Below are 20397 nucleotides of genomic sequence, written 5' to 3'. Positions count from 1 at the left end.
AGAAGGCAGGAGAATGGGGTTGAGAGGGAAAGATAGATCAGCCATGATTGAATGGGCGAGTAAGCACGATGGGCCGAATGGCCTACTTCTGCACCTATGACCTGTGAACTTATGAAACTCTCCTGGAGGCACAGCGGTAGAGTTGCTGCCGTACAGCGAATGCAGCGCTGGAGACCCGCGTTCCATCCCGACTACGGGCGCTGTCTGTACGGAGTTTGCACGTTCCCCCCGTGACCCGCGTGGGTTTTCTCCGAGAGCTTCGGTTTCCTCCCGCACTCCAAAGACGTACAGGTTCGTAGGTTAATTGGATTGATTCATGTAAAAATTGTCCCTAGTGGGTGTGGGACAGTCTGCGGGGATCGCTGGTCGGCGCGGACCCGGTGGGCCGAAGGGCCTGTTTCCGCGCTGTATCTCTAAACTAAACTAAACCTGAGTCTCTGGCGCTGTGAGGCAGCAGCACTACCAGCTGCTCCACTGATATTGATTCTGTTTTGATTCTCCATGGATAGAGCCTCATCTGCTGATCATTTCCAACCCTCTCTTGTTGTTTTCATGTTTTGCCGATACCCACACCCTTTGTTCAGCTGCGATAACGAGTTATTTTGTTTGTTTTCTCTCCCTTTAACCGAGTGGCCTTGCCACGCCGGCAAACCACCGCCCCGAATCAAATGCAAAAACGTGCGGCTGTACGTAAGTGATCAGAGCAGAATCAGGCCATTCAGCCCATCAATTCTACTCCACCATTCAATCATGGCTGATCTATCTCTCCACCAAGCCAAATAGCCGACAAACCTGTCCGCCTTTGGAGCGCAGGGAGGAAACCGAAGATCTCGGAGAAAACCCACAGGGAGAGCGTGCAAACTCCATACAGACAGCACCCGCAGTCGGGAATTAACACCGGGTCTCGGGCGCTTTGAGTGCTGTGAGGCAGCAACTCTACCGCCTTTGTCCCCATTGTCCTGTCTTCTCCCCATAACCCCTGACACACGTACTAATCAAGAATCTATCTATCGCTGCCTAAAAAATATCCATCGACATGGTCTCCACAGTCGTCTGTGGCATGCTGGAAGTTTAAAGTACCAACACAGATAGCGCTAAGGTCTCCTCAGTTAACTCGGCAGCAGCTACAGGCAGCTACAGGCGCAGCGGGAGAGTTGCTGCCTTACAGCACTTAAAGTGCCTGAGACCCGAGTCCGATCCCGACTACGGGCGCTGACTGTACGGAGTTTGTACGTTCTCCCCCGTGACCGCGTGGGCTTTCTCCGAGATCTTCGGTTTCCTCCCACACTCCAAAGGCGTACAGGGTTGTAGGTTCATTGGCTTGGTGTAAATGTAAATTGTCACTAGTGTATGGAGGATGGTGGTGATGGGCGGGGATCGCTGGTCGGAATGGACACGTTGGGCCGAAGGGCCCTGATTCCGTGCTGTATCTCCAAACTAACCTGTCGCCCGGTGAGCCACGCTCAGACCTGCATGCTGTCAACTGCACGTACGATCACCCACGCAGCCGGAAACGGAAGATCAAACAGCCGAGGAAAACCACAGAACTTCGACAGGAAGCTCTGAAAATCTTGTGCGATATATCTGTGAACCTTGCACACATTTAAAATTGGCAGTGCCGGTATCAGCTGTGATACTGGTTGACAACACTTGTATCTGCTTTGGACGACTTCTAGGGTTTATGTCCTTTAAGTCCAACTCATTGAACCATAGACTGATACAGTGTGGAAACAGTTCAACCGGCCCAACTTGCCCACACCGGCCAACATGCCCCATCTACACTAGTCCCACCTGCCTGCGTTTGGCCCATATCCCTCCAAACTCACCCTATCCATGTACCTGTCTAAATGTTTCTTCAACGTTACAATAGTAGCAGCCTCAACTACATCCTCTGGCAGCTCGTTCCGTACACCCACCACCCTGAACAAGTTACCACTCAGTTTCCCATTGAATCTTTCCTCCGTCACTTTAAACCTATGCCCTCTGGTCCTCGATTCCCCAACTCTGGGCAAGAGGCTCAGTGTGTTTACCCGATCTGTTCCTCTCACAAATTTGACAACAGTTGTATCTGGATGAGAAGGGAATGGAGGGTTATGGTATGAGTGCAGGCAGGTGGGACTAAGGGAAAAAAGTTGTTCGGCACGGACTTGTAGGGCCGAGATGGCCTGTTTCCGTGCTGTAATTGTTATATGGTTATATGGTTATATGGTATCTGATTTGGACGTTCAATTCAATGCAACTTTATTGTAATTGCACAAATACGAGTACAGTTACAACGAAATGCAGTTTAGCGTCTGGTCATAGTGCAAGATAGTAGAAATAAAAATACTGGTTAACAATGTGTGGATTGTGGATGAATTAAACTGGTACATAGGCAAATAAATGTATACAAATGGGAGAGTATAAAGATAGCTAGCAACGGGACTGTGAGTTCAGCAGTGTAATGGTGTTATTGAAAAAGCTGTTCCTCAGCCTGCCTGTGCGAGACCTGAGGCTCCTGTACCACCTCCCTGATGGGAGGAGGGCAAACAGTCCATGGTTAGGGTGGGAGGGGTCCTTGATGATTTTCCCGGCCCGTCTCAGACACCGTTTGCGGTGGAGGGCATCCATGGCAGGGAGCGGGGCACCGATGATGTGCTGAGCAGTTTTCACCACCCGTTGTAGTGCCTTCCTGTCAGCTGTGGTGCAGCTGCTGTACCATACCGTGAAGCAGGTGGTCAGGATGCTCTCGATGGTACAGCGGTAGAAGTTGGTCAGGATCTGGGGGGACGGGTGGGCTTTCTTAAGCCTCCTCAGAAAGTAAAGGCGCTGCTGCGCCTGTTTGATCAGTTTGGTGGTATTGAGGGACCAGGACAGATCCCCGAGGAATTTGTAGTTGGAGACGCGCTCCACCTCAGTCCCGTTTATGTGGATGGGGGTTTGTCCTCCTTCTGGAGACTTGAAATCAAAATATCCAGTCTAGTAGTTCTGAAGAAGGGTCTCGACCCGAAACGCCACCCATCCTTCTCTCCAGAGATGCTGCCTGTCCCACCGAGTTACTCCAGCATGTTGTGTCTGTCTATCTTCGGTTCAAACCAGCACCTGTAGTTCCTTCCTACACATTTGGTCCAGTGTGCTGTTGAAGGAACAATGAACATAGAAACATAGAAAAGTTCAGCAAAGGCCACGGCACGCTCTTGAGATATCTCTCCAACTTTTAAGAGGAGTTGCAGTAGTTATTTTATCGTTTTTCAGATCAACAATTTATCGTTCGAGATACAGCGCGGAAACAGGCCCTTCGGCCCGCCGAGTCCACGCCGACCAGCGATCCCTCCGTACACCAGTACTGTCCTACACACCAGGGATAATTTAGAATTTTTTTTAACGGAAGCCAATTAACCTACTGACCTGCACGTCTTTGGAGTGTGGGAGGAAAGCGGAGATCCCCAGAGAAAACCCACGGGGTCACGGGGAGAACGTACAAGTTCCGTACAGACAGCGCCCGTAGTCAGGACCGAACCCGGGCCTCTGGCGCAGGCTCTACCCGCTGTGCCATTGTGCTGCTTGGCACTTTCCCCAGACCCACAGGAAGGACCCACCAAGAGAACAATCATACACCACTCAAGCTGATGATGTCGCTGCAACAATGCTTCAAAGAGTTATGTCAACGTTTCCTCTTTGGGACTTCCTGAGGCTGTGAAATGTTTCATTGATCTTTGCAGATCTTTCCGCAGCTGAGTTACAGCCTTTGAAGAAAGGTTGCAATCTTAGCTTCTAAAAAATCAAAACACTACAGCCTGCTGGAAGGGTTTAACTGAGTTTAGATTGTGCGGAAACAAAACCCTTCAGCCCACGGAGTCTGCGCTGAACAGCGAGCCCTGTACACTAGCACTATCCTACACACACTAAGGGCAGTTTACAATTTACAGAAGCCAATTAACCTTCATATCTGTATGTCTTTGGAGTGTGAGTGGCACGGTGGGCTTGTGCGGAGTTTGTACCTTCTCCCCGTGACCTGCGTGGGATTTCTCCGAGATCTTTGGTTTCCTCCCACACTCCAATTGCTGGTCGGCGCGGACCCGGTGGGCTGAAGGGCCTGTTTCCGCCCTGGATCCCTAAACCGGAGCCACCCGAGGAAAACCCACACTATCACGGGTAGAACGTACAAACTCCGGACAGACTCTGCAAGTGCCTCCGCTAAATGAAGGGAACTTGCCCCATACACAACGTTGAGGGGGATCGCTGGTCGGCGCGGACTCGGTAGGACCGAAGGGCCTGCTTCCTAATCTGAGGAAAGACAGAGTCTTTCTTGCCATAGAGGGAGTACATAGAAGGTTCACCAGACTGATTCCTGGGATGTCAGGACTTTCATATGAAGAAAGACTGGATAGACTCGGCTTGTACTCGCTAGAATTTAGAAGATTGAGGGGGGATCTTATAGAAACTTACAAAATTCTTAAGGGGTTGGACAGGCTAGATGCAGGAAGATTGTTCCCGATGTTGGGGAAGTCCAGAACTAGGGGTCACAGTTTAAGGATAAGAGGGAAGTCTTTTAGGACCGAGATGAGAAAATCATTTTTTACACAGAGAGTGGTGAATCAGTGGAATTCTCTGCCACAGAAGGTAGTTGAGGCCACAGTTCATTGGCTATATTTAAGAGGGAGTTAGATGTGGCCCTTGTGGCTAAAGGGATCAGGGGGTATGGAGAGAAGGCAGGGATGGGAGTGTTCAAGAAGGAACTGCAGATGCTGGAAGATCGAAGGTACACAAAAATGCTGGAGAAACTCAGCGGGTGCAGCAGCATCTATGGAGCGAAGGAAATAGGCGACGTTTCGGGCCGAAACCCTTCTGAGTTGGATGATCAGCCATGATCATATTGAATGGCGGTGCAGGCTCGAAGGGCCGAATGGCCTACTCCTGCACCTATTTTCTATGTTTCTATGTTTCTTCCGCGCTGCGTCCCGAAAGCAAAGGTGGAAATATCCAGGAATACTTCTACCCCCTTGCAGTTTTGACACTTGGGCAACGCCAGTACCCGGCTCGGTGAGGAGTGTATCGTCAGTGTTAACACGCGCGTTTATTGAGAGGAATTATATTTGCATTAATAGCCCCATTTAAAATGATTGATAGCTCTTAAAAAGCAGGAGGTGTCACTTTGAATAGTTGGGCCCAGATAATTGGAAGTAATGAGGTGCTAAAGTGATCTACTTAGACAAAGAGTTTGAGATTAGCACTTGTTTGAAAGTGGAAACGGGACATTAATAAGCTACTTTAATGGTCCCACTGAGTGAAGAACAAATTGTACGCTCCAATGAAAAATGATCATTGATTTCTGAGGTCTACATTTATGCAGTCGCTTTGACATCCGAACGGTTTTACTGACTCGAAGGGCAGTCAGCGGTGGAAAGTGGGAAACGCAGCAGCCAATTTGCACACAGCAAGCTTCTCCTGTCCATAGTTTTACGAGGATGTTGCCAGCACCAGAGGGTCTGATCTATAGGCAGAGGTTGAGCAGGCTGGGACCCAATTCCTTGGAGCGCAGGAGGATGAGGAAGTGATCTTATAGAGGTGTATAAAATCATGAGAGGAATAGATCGGGTCCCAGAGCAGGTGAATCGAGGACCAGAGGACATAGGTTCAAGGTGAAGGGGAAAAGATTTAATAGGAATCTGAGGGGTCACTTTTTCACACAAAGGGTGGTGGGTGTATGGAATGAGCTGCCAGAGGAGGTCGTTGAGGCTGGGACTATCCCAACATTTTAGAGGTACATGGATAGGACAGGTTTCGAGGCATTTGGACCAAATGCTGGCAGGTGTGACTGGTGTAGATGGGGCATGTTGGTCGGTGTGGGCAAGTTGGCCGAGGGACCTGTTTCCACACTCTATCACTTTACGACTCTATGAGGTGACGTGCGTACATGTTTGGGGTTGAGATGATGCTTCGGCCCAACTTGCCCACTCCGGCCAACATGTCCCATCCACACTAGTCCCACCTGCCTGCATTTGGCCCCTATGCCCCGAAACCTGTACTATGCATGTATTTGACCAAATGTTTCTTGTATGCTGTCATCGTACCTGCCTCAACTACCTCCTCTGGCAGTCCGTTCCGTCTTCCCGAGACCCTGTGCAATCGCAACCCGAAATGCCAATTATCAGACCCGGGTGTCACAGTGGCACAGCGGTAGAGTTGCTGTCTCACAGCGCCAGAGACCTGGGTTCGATCCTGACCTCGGGTGCTGTCCGTACGGACTTTGTACGTTCTCCCTGTGTCCACATGCTCCGGCTTTCTCCCACACTCCAAAGACATGCAGGTTTGTAGGTTCATTGGCTTATATTGATTGTAAGTTGGTACCTAGTACGTTGAATAGAGCTAGTGTACGGGGTGATCGACACGGACTGGGTGATCAAATGGCCTGTTTCCGCACTGCATCTGTAAAGTCTTTGGAGAAAATCTCTAGTGAAATTCATTGCCATGGATTGTTGTGGAGGCCATCAATGGATGTTTTTAAGCAGAGATGGATCGATTCTTGATTGGCAAGGGTATCAGGGGTTATGGGGTGAAGGGAGGAGAATGGGGTTGAGAGGGAAAGATAGATCAGCCATGATTGAATGGCGGAGAAGACTTGATGGGCCGAATGGCCTAATTCTGTTGCTATATCGTATGAAGTTATGAAGTTGGCGTAGTGGTAGTCACAGGAGGTAGTTGAGGCAGGTACGATGACAGCACACAAGAAACATTTGGTCAAGTGCGTGCATAGTACATGTCACAGCGCCGGAGACCCGGGTTCGATCCTGACTATGGGTGCTGTCTGTATGTCGTTTATACTTTCTCCCAGTGGCCCGCGTGAGTTTCCTCCCACCCTCAAAGACGTGTAGGTGTGAAGGTTATTTGGGTTTGGTATAATTGTAGAAACAATCCCTGGTGTTAATGTGCGGGGATCGCTGGTCGCTGTGGGCCCGTGTGCGTGCCGTGTCTCTAAAGTAAAGTGGACGGGGTGGGTGGTGGTACCTGGTGCGTTGGATAGCGCTAGTGTTCAGTTCAGTTTCAATTGTGTGCTTGTTTCTGTGTTCCAGGCAATCTCCTGAGCACCTCCAGCAGTGCCGTGCAGCCTCCCCAAGAGGCCGGGCTCTTCGGCAAGACTGAGCCGCGGGGAGAGGCCTACCCTCCGGGCCGCGACCCCCCGCTGGCCCCGGCACCGTACGACGCGCCCAAGCCCGAGCCTGGCTTCTGCTCCCTGATGCGTTTCCCCCCCGGCCCCGCACCGGCCCCGAAGAAGCCCCCCCCCGAGGGCCCGCCCGGCGACTACCGGCCCTCGGCTGGGACGGCCGGACCCGCCGGCCCCGGCTACAAGCGGCCGCAGCCCCTGGCCGAGGTGGAGGAGGAGGAGGAGGAGACGGTGAAGGAGAAGAAGCACAAAGGCGGCAAGAAGAGTCGGCACGGACGCGGGAGGCCCAAGGGCAACAAGAACAATGTAGCCACCGGCCTGGCCACCAGCTCCCACATAACCTCGTCGGCAATCTGCTCCACTGGCTGCATCACCAGCCCTGCCTTGCCGAAACTCACACCATCCACCAGTATGAGTGGCTCCATCCCAAGCCTCTCCATGGAACCATCACACCTGGGCGCAGGTAGGCAATGTTTACCCTCCTACTTCAATGGTCGACCCCTTTCTCTGGGGAATAAAAGCCCCTTCGTTCAGGATTACACCTATGAGGGGTAAAATATCTCTTTGGAGTCATATACATTTCAATTAAATCCATTTCAGTTCATTTAAGTTTATTGTCACGTGTACCGAGGTACAGTGAAAAGCTTTTGTTGCGGAAAGACAGGGAAACATAGAAAGTAGGTGCAGGTGTAGGCCATTCGGCCCTTCGAGCCAGCACCGCCATTCAATATGATCGTGGCTGATCATCCAGAATCAGTACCCCCGTTCCTGCTTTTTCCCCGTTCCCTGCATTCCTTTGTCTATCTTCGGTGTAAACCAGCATCTGCAGTATCTTCCTACACATAGACTTGGGGGCATTGATTTTGTACAATTTTTTGCACTATTATTTTTTATGTTATTTATGTGTACATGTATGTATGTGTGTGTGTATATATATATGTATAGGGATCTGCACCAGGATGTAACCCAGTCAGTGAAAAGTTGATTTTAATTTAGAGATACAGCGCGGAAACATGCCCTTCGACACACCGAGTCCGTGCCGACCAGCATTCCCCGCACACTGGTGCTATCCCACATACTGGGGACATAGAAACATAGTAAATAGGTGCAGGAGTAGGCCATTCGGCCCTTCGAGCCTGCACCGCCATTCAATATGATCATGGCTGATCATCCAACTCAGTATCCTGTACCTGCCTTCTCTCCATACCCCATGATCCCTTTAGCCACAAGGGCCACATCTAACTCCCTCTTAAATATAGCCAATGAACTGGCCTCAACTGTGGCAGAGAGTTCCAGAGATTCACCACTCTGTGTGTGAAAAATGTTTTTGTCATCTCGGTCCTAAAGGACTCCCCCCCCCCCCCCCCCCTTATCCTTAAACTGTGACCCCTTGTCCTGGAAGTTATGATCATACCAAGCCAATTAAGCTACAAACCTGGACGTCTTTGGAGTGTGGGAGGAAACCGGAGATCCCGGAGAAAACCCACGCAGGGCACGGGGAGAGAACGTGCAAACTCCGTACAGAGAGCGCCCATAGTCAGGATCGAACCCACATCTCTGTCGCTGTAAGGCAGCAACTCTACCGCTGAGCCACCGTGCGTGCCGTCCCCTGTGGTGTGGTAGAGCATTCTAGGATTCGCAATGTCCTTCTTATTTGAGCCAATGCATCAGTAACAGGGCTGTTAATTGCTAGGCAAGAGGCTACTGGCAGGCTCGGGCAGAGTTGGGCGAGTTGATTCATAGTCTTGCTAAGGGCGGAATAATGCACTCGTTGTAAGGATGCTGACTAATGGAAACTGTGGGTCGCATAATACGAAGTTCAAGGGTAGAAAATAGAGTATGAATGTCAAAACCTTAAACTAAGTATGTGTCTGACAGTCTTGAAATAGCTATGACATCAATAATAATTTAGATTTAAAACATCCCTTTAACACACAGAGGAGTGGCCGTGCTTCTTCTCCCGCAGCTTGTCGCAGCAATAGGTGGTTGCTTGTTGCAGACATGGTCGTGGGTTGGGTCCAGATTTCTCACTCTCAACTCTCACCCAATGTTGGCAGCCCTGTAACTTGTCCCCTAGTGTGTCAAGTCAAGTCAAGTCAAGTCAAGTCAAGTCAAGTCAAGTCTATTCGTCACATACACATACGAGATGTGCAGTGAAATGAAAAGTGGCAATGCTCGTGGACTTTGTGCAAAAAGACAAACAAACAAACAACCAAACAAACTATAAACACAATCATAAACACACGCATATTCTTTTACATATTAAATATTGGAAGGAAAAAGGTTCAGTAAAGTTAGTCCCTGTTGAGATAGGAATTTACAGCCCGAATGGCCTCTGGGAAGAAACTCCTTCTCAACCTCTCCGTTCTCACCGCTTTGCAATGGAGGCGTTTGCCTGACCGTAGCAGCTGGAACAGTCCGTTGCAGGGGTGGAAGGGGTCTCCCATGATTTTATTGGCTCTGGAGTTGCACCTCCTGATGTATAGTTCCTGCAGGGGGGCGAGTGAAGTTCCCATAGTGCGTTCGGCCGAACGCACTACTCTCTGCAGAGCCTTCTTGTCCTGGGCAGAGCAATTCCCAAACCAGATGGTAATGTTCCCGGACAAGATGCTTTCCACAGCCGCTGAGTAGAAGCACTGGAGGATCCTCGGAGACACTCTGAATTTCCTCAATTGCCTGAGGTGGTAAAGGCGCTGCCTTGCCTTACTCACGAGTGCTGAGGCGTGTGATATCCATGTCCGTGTGTAGAGAATAGAGTACGGTGTAAATATACGGGGATCGCTGGTCGGCGCAGACTCCTGTTTCCTGTTTCCTGTTTCCGCACTGTATTTCTGAACTGAAGTAGACAATAAACAATAGACAATAGGCGCAGGAGTAGGCCATTCGGCCCTTCGAGCCAGCACCGCCATTCAGTGTGATCATCCCCAATCAGGACCCCGTTCCTGCCTTCTCCCCATATCCCCTGACTCCGCTATTTTTAAGAGCCCTGTCTAGCTCTCTCTTGAAAGCATCCAGAGAACCTGCCTCCACCGCCCTCTGAGGCAGAGAGTAAACTGAATTATGTCCATTGCTTTTCGATTCCCCTACTCTGGGCAAAAATATGTCACGTCATATTTTTCCTCTTTATTGAATCATTTGAATCAGTGACCATGCCCATGAATACTGAGACACGTTGACAGAACACAGTGGCCCCTCTCTACGAGTAGTGATTGATCACTCTGCGTTTCTGTTTGAAGTATGAGGGGAGGGGGGGATTCAATGGGACACACTCTGCTCCAGAGATGGGGGCATCTTTGTTACTTGACCTTTAATTGAGGCCCACTGTGTTCAAGATACTGGTTCAAAGCCACCAGGCACAGCTGATGTCAAGGGTCCTCCAAATGCACCCCCACCCCACTCCTCCCGCTGAGTAGAAAGAGCCTCTTTTGCCCCATGGGGGAGATGGAGGGGGGGGGGGGGACAGTATATCGTTACACTGAGGGCATTTCTATGGCAACAGCTTTCAGTCAGTGCCATTTTATTAATATACGGTGGCGCAGCGCCTTACAGCGCCAGAGACCCAGGTTCCATCCTGACCACGGGTGCTGTCTGTACGTGGGTTCGTACGTTCTCCCCGTGACCCGCGTGGGTTTTCTCCGAGATCTCCGGTTTCCTCCCGCACTCCAAAGACGTGCAGGTTTGTAGGCTAATTGGTTTGGTATCAATGTGAATTGTCCTCTGGTGTTAATCCGCGGGGATCGCTGGTCGGTGCGGACTCGGTGGGCCAAAGGGCCTGCTTCCGCACTATATCTCCAAACTAGATAGTACATTGGAGGTTGAGTTAAAATGGAAGAGGTATTTATGGATAGGAAGGAACTGCAGATGCTGATTTAATAATAATAATAATACATTTTATTTTTGGGCGCCTTTCAGACATCTCAAGGACACCTTGCAGAGATTAATAGGAATAAAAAACATATAATCAGAATAAAATAAATACTAAGGACATCACAGAAACACAAATTAAAAACAGAATTCAGTCCAAAAACAGAAAATCAAAAACACAATGTGAAGAGAGAGCAGCGGCAGCTAAAGCGCGCCAGCGTCCACTCTCCCTTCACGGCAGCCATCTTGGACACAGACTAACAAGATTACCTTACAGACAAAAAATCATCCCCCCACAATGGTTACCACTGTGGGGGAAGGCACAATGTCCAGTCCCCAACCCCAAGTTCACCACAAAATCAGGCCTATTGAGGCCACCGCAATTGCCTCTACGGAGGCCCGATGTTCCTGGCCGTTCTCACCGGGTGGTCTTGCCCCGGCGTCGGGAGAGTCCTCTCAGCGGCTGGGCCACCTGGAACGGCCGCTTCCTAGCTGGAGACCGCGGCTTCCGAAGCCGACAAGGCCGCGCTGGCCTGGAGCTCCCAGGCTCCCGATGTTGAAATCGGCGCCGCCCGCTCCGCTCCGCAGACCCGCAGCCCGGAGGTGTCGAACACGGCGTACACTGCTCACCGGAGCTCCAGCGCGTCGATCCAGCAAGATAGATACACCGAAGATAGACACAAAGTGATGGAGTTACTCAGTGGGTCAGACCATCTCTGGAGAAAAGGAAGAGGTGACGTTTCGGGTCGAGACCCTTCTTCAGACGTATTTATTTAAACCTTTTTGGTTCACTTTGAATCTCAGAACTTAAAACATAGAAAGGTACAGCACAGGAACAGGCCATTCTGCTCACGATGTGCGTGCTGAATAATGAGATAAACTAGGCTCATCTGCCTACATTTGATGTATATTCCCCCATACCCTGCATGTCCATGGAACTAAGTGAAGAAAGCGAATGGAATGGTATGTTAGCATTCATAGCAAAAGGATTTGAGTATCGGAGCAGGGAGGTTCTACTGCAGTTGTACAGGGTCTTGGTGAAACCACACCTGGAGTATTGCGTACAGTTTTGGTCTCCTAATCTGAGGAAAGACATTCTTGCCATAGAGGGAGTACAGAGAAGGTTCACCAGACTGATTCCTGGGATGTCAGGACTTTCATATGAAGAAAGACTGGATAGACTCGGCTTGTACGCGCTAGAATTTAGAAGATTGAGGGGGGATCTTATAGAAACCTACAAAATTCTTAAGGGGTTGGACAGGCTAGATGCAGGACGATTGTTCCCGATGTTGGGGAAGTCCAGAACAAGGGGTCACAGTTTAAGGATAAGGGGGAAATCTTTTAGGACTGAGATGAGAAAAACATTTTTTACACAGAGAGTGGTGAATCTGTGGAATTCTCTGCCACAGAAGGTAGTTGAGGCCAGTTCATTGGCTAGATTTAAGAGGGAGTTAGATGTGGCCCTTGTGGCTAAAGGGATCAGGGGGTATGGAGAGAAGGCAGGGATGGGATACTGAGTTGGATGATCAGCCATGATCACATTGAATAGCGGTGCAGGCTCGAAGGGCCGAATGGCCTACTCCTGCACCTATTGTCTATGTTTCTATGTCTATGTAACTATATTTAGGCTTTCATATCTGCCTCCTCCACCACCCCTGGCAGCGCGTTCCCAGGCACCCACTGTGTAAAAAAAAACTTGCCCTGCACATCTCCTTTAAACTTTAATCCTTTGATCCAAGCTTGGAAGGACTTTAGCAGCTGGAGTACGTTGTATCTCTCGGCAGATGATGCACTATCATTTGTAAACCTAATGGGCCCGTCCCACTTAGGCAACTTTTTCAGCGACTGCCGGCACCTGTCATAGGTCATCGCGGGTCGCCGGAAATGGTGTAAATCCAGCGGTGACCAGATGGACGCTACGACTCTTTGGGCGGCTACTCGCGACCGTACAGGCTTCACCCCGCGACATGTCGTCGTGAGTGGTCCCCTCAGTCGCCCAAAGAGTCGTAGCGTCTTTCTGGTCGCTGCCAGATTTTCAACATGTTGAACATTTCCGATGACCGATGAACAATGACAGGTGCCGGCAGTCTCCCAAAAAGTCGCGTAAGTAGGACACGCCCATAACTCTCCCCAATTTTTGACGTTAGAATAAAGGGGAAGCCATTAGAATAAAGGGGAAGCCATTTAAGACTGAGGTGAGAAAAAACTTTTTCACCCAGAGAGTTAGTGGAATTCCCTGCCACAATTTGTGGAATTCCCTGCCACAGAGGGCAGTGGAGGCCAAGTCACCGGATGGATTTAAGAGAGAGTTAGATAGAGCTCTAGGGGCTAGTGGAATCAAGGGATATAGGGAGAAGGCAGGCACGGGTTATTGATTGGGGACGATCAGCCATGATCACAATGAATGGCGGTGCTGGCTCGAAGGGCCGTATGGCCTCATCCAGCACCTATTTTCTATGCCCCGTTTTGACATAATTTGTTGCCCTGTTTTGGGGACAGAGTTCCAGATTCCCTCTTGTGTGAAGTCTTCCATGATCCTACACCCAGTGGTTCTAATTTTCAGTGGGTCTCCTGTTCTATGTTCCCCCAACCCTGTCTGACCTATCAACTCCTTCAACTACCTCTAAACCTCAGACCTCAGTGATATTAACTGGCATTCAATTTTCATCAGTTTCAAAGTTATGGGAGCAGAATTAGGCCCACCATGTGCAGCGTGGTGGCACAGCAGCGGTAGAGTTGCTGCCTTACAGCACTCGAGACCCGGGTTCGATCCTGACCACGGATGCTGTCCGTACAGAGTTCGCACGTTCTCGCCGTGACGGCGTGTGTTTTCTCCAATTTCCTCCCACACTCGAAAGACGCACAGGTTGTAGGTTAATTGGCTTGGTTAAATTGTCCCTAGTGTGTGTGGGGTAGTGTTAGCGTATGGGGGTCGCTGGTTGGCACATAATCGGTGGGTCAAAGGGTCTGTATCTCTAGACTAAACTAAAGTAAACCTACTCCATCATTCAATCATAGCTGATCTATCGTTCCCTCTCAACCCCATTCTCCTGCCTTCTCCCCATAACTTAGATTAGATTAGATTAGATTAGATTAGATTCGTTTTATTGTCATTCAGACCTTTCGGTCTGAACGAAATTTTGTTTCCCTGCAGTCATACATATAATTTTTTAAAATGGCAAAAACACACAATCAACACAAATTTAACATCCACCACAGTGAGTTCACCAAACACCTCCTCACTGTGGTGGAAGGCAAAATCTTAAAGTCTCTGTCTCTTCCCCCTTTGTTCTCCCTCTGCGCCGAGGCGACGGTTCAAACTCCGCGGGTGGTTGCTGCCTCCGCCGCAACTCCAGGGCCGAGTCGGGTCTCCGCCGCTGCTGCTGCTGCTGCCGCCACCGCAGCTTCTGTGCCGAGCCGGGTCTCCGCTGCTGCTGCTGCCGCCGCTAGAGCTTCAGGGCCGAGTCAGGTCTCCGCTGCTGCTGCCGCCGCCGCAGCTTCTGTGCCGAGCCGGGTCTCCGCTGCTGCTGCTGCCGCCGCCACAGCCCTGACCCTGACACACCTAAGCCCCTGTCCCACTTAGGAAACCTGATCGGAAACCTCTGGAGACCTTGCGCCCCACCCAAGGTTTCCGTGCGGTTCCCGGAGGTTTTGGTCACGAAAGCGGTTTCCGCGTAGTCGAGGCTTCTTCTATGTTCCGGCGATTATTTCAAAAAATTCAAAACCGGCCGGCCTCAACTAAAAATAGGTTGCCGTTATAAAAATCGGTGATTTTTTAGTCGAAGCCGGTTGCGATGCTAGTTGAAGGTGGTTGCCGGAGGTTGCAGGTGGTTGCCGGAGGTTGCAGGTGGTTGCCGGAGGTTGCAGGTGGTGGAAGGTAAGACCTCCCTGGTGGAATAAAACTGGGTGAAAAAAAGGTCTTTTCAACTAATCGAGAATCTGCTAATCTCCATCTTAAAAGTATTCATTAACATGGCCTCCAAGTTTCTGATAATCGTTCAAGATATTTACACCCCTACCTTATGGACTAGCTTCATAATCTTTGCACCAATTTCACCAATAGCTATCAAGTTTAGTTTAGTTTAGTATGGAGATACAGCGCAGAAACAGGCCCTTTGAAACAGGAGCTTCCTTGTTGAATTGGAAATGGGCCCTTTGGCCCACCGAGTCCTCACTGATCATCAAAGGCCCGTTGCTGTGCTATGCTGTTCTATGGGAAGCATAGAGAACCTGATTTTCACAGGTGATAAACCTAGCTCCCTCCCCAAGTAAGGTATGTTTTGGCAAAGATGTACGTTTTAAGATTCATCTGTTAGATTAAGGGGTTGGACAGGCTAGATGCAGGAAGATTGTTCCCGATGTTGCGGAAGTCCAGGACAAGGGGTCACAGTTTAAGGATAAAGAGGAAATCCTTTAGGACCGAGATGAGAAAAATATTTTTCACACAGAGAATGGTGAATCTCTGGAACTCTCTGCCACAGAAGGTAGTTGAGGCCAGTTCATTGGCTATATTTAAGAGGGAGTTAGATGTGGCCCTTGTGGCTAAAGGGATCAGGGGGTCTGGAGAGAAGGCAGGGATGGGATACTGAGTTGGATGATCAGCCATGATCATATTAAATGGCGGTGCAGGCTCGAAGGGCCGAATGGCCTACTCCTGCACCTATTTTCTATGTTTCTATGTAAGTTTAGTTTAGTTTAGTTTAGTTTGGAGATACAGGCCCTTTGAAACAGGAGCTTCCTTGTTGAATTGGAAACGGGCCCTTTGGCCCACCGAGTCCTCACTGATCATCAAATGGTTCTATGGGAAGCATAGAGAACCTGATTTTCACAGGTGATAAACCTAGCTCCCTCCCCAAGTAAGGTATGTTTTGGCAAAGATGAACGTTTTAAGATTCATCTCTTAGTTTAGTTTATTGTCACGTGTACCGAGGTACAGTGAAAAGCTTTTTGTTGCGTGCAAATCATCCAGCAGAAAGACAATACATGATCTTTTAGGACCGAGATGAGGAAAACCTTTTTCACCCAGAGAGTGGTGAATCTCTGGAATTCTCTCCCGCAGAAGGTAGTTGAGGCCAGTTCATTGGCTATATTTAAGAGGGAGTTAGATGTGGCCCTTGTGGCTAAAGGGATCAGGGGGTATGGAGAGAAGGCAGGTACAGGATACTGAGTTGGATGATCAGCCATGATCATATTGAATGGCGGTGCAGGCTCGAAGGGCCGAATGGCCTACTCCTGCACCTATTTTCTATGTTTCTATCTCATAGGTGGAAAATGGATTGGAGAAAAGAAGAAATTGCTGATGGGCCTCAGTGGATCTGGCAGCAGGTGCAGGGGCAAGGGGATGGAGATCATGGAACAAAGATGGAGGGGTGAAGAGAGGGACGTGGGGTTCGCGGGTCGATCAACACCTCCAAGGAAGGCGATGATTGGAGGCCCTGGATCGGGCACCGCTCATAAGAACTAGAGCTGGACTGGGCTTTGAAAGTGCTGAAACATGGCCCTTCTTGCATGTGGGATCAGTGTACACTTGCTAATTGTGGATGTCATGCCATAAGTGATAGGTCCAGAATTAAGCCATTCGGCCCATGAAGTCTACTCCGCCATTAAATCATAGCTGATCTATCTCTCCCTCCTAACCCCATTCTCCTGCCTTCTCCCCGTAACCCCTGACACCCGTACTAATCAAGAATCTATCTATCCCTCTTTAAAGTATCCATTGACTTGGCCTCCGCAGCCTTCTGTGGCAAAGAATTCCACAGATTCACCACCCTCTGACTAAAGAGATTCCTCCTCATCACCTTCTTAAAGGAAAGTCCTTTAATTCTGAGGCTGTGACCTCTAGTCCTAGACTACTAGTGGAAACATCTTCTCCACATGCCCTGCATCCAAGCCTTTCACTATTCTGTAAGGTGCCCCCTCATCCTTCTAAACTCCAATGAGTAAATACAGGCCAAGTGCCGTCAAACGCTCATCATATGTGGTTGGGTACGGCAATCTCTACTGCACCTTGTAACCTTGTAAGAAAAGTATTTCACTATGGGTTTCCACTTCCCACAGGTGACAATAAGGTGCCATTGAATTATTGCATCAGGATTTGAGTATAGGAGTAAAGAGGTCCTTCTGCAGTTGTGCGGGGCCTTGGTGAGACCACATCTGGAGTATTGTGTGCAGTTTTGGTCTCCTAATTTGAGGAAGGACATCCTTGTTATTGAGGCAGTGCAGCGTAGGTTTACAAGGTCAATCCCCAGGATGGCGGGACTGTCATATGAGGAAAGATTGGAAAGTGTGGGCTTGTATTCACTGGAGTTCAGAAGGATGGGAGGGCATCTTATAGAAACGTATACAATTATAAAAGGACTGGGCAAGCTGGATGCAGGGAAAAAAATTCCCAATGATGGGGGAAGTTCAGAACTAGGGGCCACAGTCTAAGAATAAAGGGGAAGCCATTTAAAAATGAGATGAGAAAAAAACTTTTTCACCCAGAGAGTTGTGAATTTGTGGAATTCTCTGCCACAGAGGGCAGTGGAGGCCAATTCACTGGATGAATTTAAAAGAGAGTTAGATAGAGCTCTAGTGCAGGGGTTCCCAAACATTTCGTCCGTTTACCCCCGGCAACTTTAATAACATATAATAATGTTATTTCACTTATTTATGAACAACCAGAACCAAACACAGTCAGATAATGAAAAAAAAATATGTACAAATCCGGAATCTACAAATTTACCCCCTGGGTTGGCGAAATTGACCCCCTGCGGGGTAAATTCACCCCTGGTTGGGAACCCTTGCTGTCGGGGCTAGCGGAATCAAGGGATATGGGGAGAAGGCAGGCACGGGTTACTGATTGTGGATGATCAGCCATGATCACAATGAATGGCGGTGCAGACTCGAAGGGCCAAATGGCCTCCTCCTGCACCTATTTTCTATGTTTCTATGTTTGGGAGGGATCTGGGTTGGGTTCCAAAGGGTCGAGGGTGAGGGTGCAGCAACTGTGTTGTGGGGGGGGGGGGGGGGGGGAGAAGGGGAGGGGACAGAGGTGTCCGGAGGTATAAAGCAAACTGGTGGAAAAGTTGGAAAACCTTCAGCCTTTCCCAGTTTCTATTCAGGCAGCCGGTGACCACTCGGAAGCAGAGTGAGGGATTTGTTTTAGTTTAGTTTCGAGATAACTGAGTCAGCGTTTCATGTACACGACCTCTCCAGGTGCAGAATGGGAAGAGGTTGGGCAGAATGGGATGAGGTTTAGTTTAGAGACACAGCACGGAAACAGGCCCCTTTGGCCCAGCCAGTCCGCGCCGGCCAGCGATCCCTGCACACTAACACCATCCGACACACACTATGGACAATTTACAATTTTACTAAAGCCAATTACGTATCTGACAGACCACGGCCTCTCCGGAAATGTTGTTTCGTTTAGAAATGCAGCACAGGAACAGGCCTTTCGGCCCGCCGGGCCCACGCCGACCAGCGACCCCCGAATATTAACACTATCCTACACACACACACTATGGACAATTTTACATTTATACCGAACCAATTAGCCTGCAAACCTGCACGAAGGAAACCGGAGCATCCGGATAAAACCCACGCGGTCACGGCAAGAACGTGCAGACAGCACCCGTGGTCAGAATCGAACCCGGGTATCTGGCGCTGCAAGGCAGCAACTCTACCGCTGCACCACCGGGCTGTCCTTTACGCAGTCTCTCCTTGAGCAACCCTTCGCACTAGGAACGAGTAAACCCTGACAGACAGAGCTCCAGAGAAACGTTTGACCAGTGCTGCACTGTATCCCCAGGCCCAGGGACATGGGTTTGCTGCCACATGTCTTTGTTTCTCTCGGTGACGGCGGGAGTGAAGCTCCCGTAAGCGTTAGCGTTTGTAACTGACGAGAATGTTTGCAGCTGCACCTGCGTCTGGCTGTTCACCTTGACTGGGCCCAAGGTATTTCAGGGCAGGGAACAAGCACCTCCTCCACGTTGACTGATTTATAAAGTTATCCCCTGCAGATGAGCAGAGTTAAACCCCTGTCCCACGGTACGAGTTAATTCCAAGAGTTCTCCCGAGTTTGCCCAGATTCGAACTCGGAGATTTACGGTGATGGCCGCTCGTCGGTACTCAGGGCTCTCGTGGACATTTTTTCAACATGTTGGAAAATCTTCACGAGTCTCCCCGTGCTTACCTGCCGTTAGCGAGTCTTCCCGAGTACCTGCCGTTAGCGAGTCTTCCCGAGTACCTGCCGTTAGCGCTAAGAGACGTCCCCGAGCTCCGACGTACCCGCTACGTTCATTCTCCGTGCTTACCACGAGTTTGATTTTTTTTTAAACTCGGGAGAACTCTTGGAATGAACTCGTACCGTGGGACAGGGCTATTTGACATGTCGAAGATAATTAAATATGCAGGGAGGAACTGCAGATGCTGGTTTAAACCGAAGATAGACACAAAATGCTGGAGTAACTCAGAGGGACAGGCAGCATCTCTGGGGAGCAGGAACGGGTGGCGTTTTGGGTCGAGACCCTTCCTCAGACTGAGAGGCAGGGGAGAGGGAGTCTAGAGATATGGAGGGGCTAGATGTGAAAACGACATATCAAACGTATGGCAATATCAGACGAAATGGAGAATGGTTCATTGTTAGCTGAAGGGTGATTGAATCGAGTTTAGTTTAGAGACACAGCATGGAAACAGGCCCTTCGGCCCACTGAGTCCACGCCGACCATCGATCACCCGTACACTAGTCCTATCCTACACACTAGGGACAATCTCCAGAAGCCAATTAACCTGCAAACCTGCACGTCTTTGGGACGTGGGAGGAAACCGGAGCATCGGGAGAACAGATGGGGCAATGGGCTAAGTGTTCGGCTGGCAACCTGAAGGTGGCCGGTTCGAATCCTGCTTGGAGTGTGTACTGTCGTTGTGTCCTTGGGCAAGACACTTCACCTACCTTTGCCTGGGACTAGAGACGGAAATTAGCTACTGATTGGCTACAATCTCGCATATTTACATGCAGATGTTCATTAATATGCACTGTCCCTATAAACAAATTATTAATTATTAATTATTAACAGACAGCGCCCGGAGTCAGGATCGAACCCGGGTGTCTGGAGCCGTGAGGCCGCTGTGTCACCGTGCCTCCTGGTGTATATGTAAGCTGTCCCTAGTGTGTGTAGGATTGTGTTTGTGCGGGGATCGCTGGTCGGCACGGACTCGGTGGGCCGAAGGGCCTGTTTCGTGCTGTATCTTTCAAAAAAAATCTTAATTAAAAAAATAGAGAGAAAGGAGAGGAAAGTTGTATTAATAGAGTGGGGTGAAGAGAGGTGGGACATTAGGAACGTTTACAAACAAACAATGTAACTGACTGTGCATTAGTGACAGAGCAGATACAGGCCTGTGTGACATTA

The 20397-nt window shown here is 49.6% G+C and overlaps 1 protein-coding gene across 3 annotated transcripts in view; it reads left to right on the top strand.

Annotated features, from left to right (window-relative positions):
• mllt6 (MLLT6, PHD finger containing) overlaps positions 1-20397 on the top strand; it is a 128119-nt gene that overhangs the window by 70896 nt on the left and 36826 nt on the right. For all 3 annotated transcript variants that reach the window (XM_033034890.1, XM_033034892.1, XM_033034891.1), the window contains exon 7: positions 7053-7607. In XM_033034890.1, coding sequence (XP_032890781.1) covers positions 7053-7607 — 555 coding nt within the window. The remainder of the gene's footprint in view (positions 1-7052; positions 7608-20397) is intronic.

This window comes from Amblyraja radiata, chromosome 16 (genome assembly GCF_010909765.2).
Source record: "Amblyraja radiata isolate CabotCenter1 chromosome 16, sAmbRad1.1.pri, whole genome shotgun sequence".
NCBI lineage: Eukaryota > Metazoa > Chordata > Chondrichthyes > Rajiformes > Rajidae > Amblyraja > Amblyraja radiata.
The sequence above is the reverse complement of the archived record's forward strand: the minus strand, read 5'-3'. Positions and strand labels throughout refer to the sequence as shown.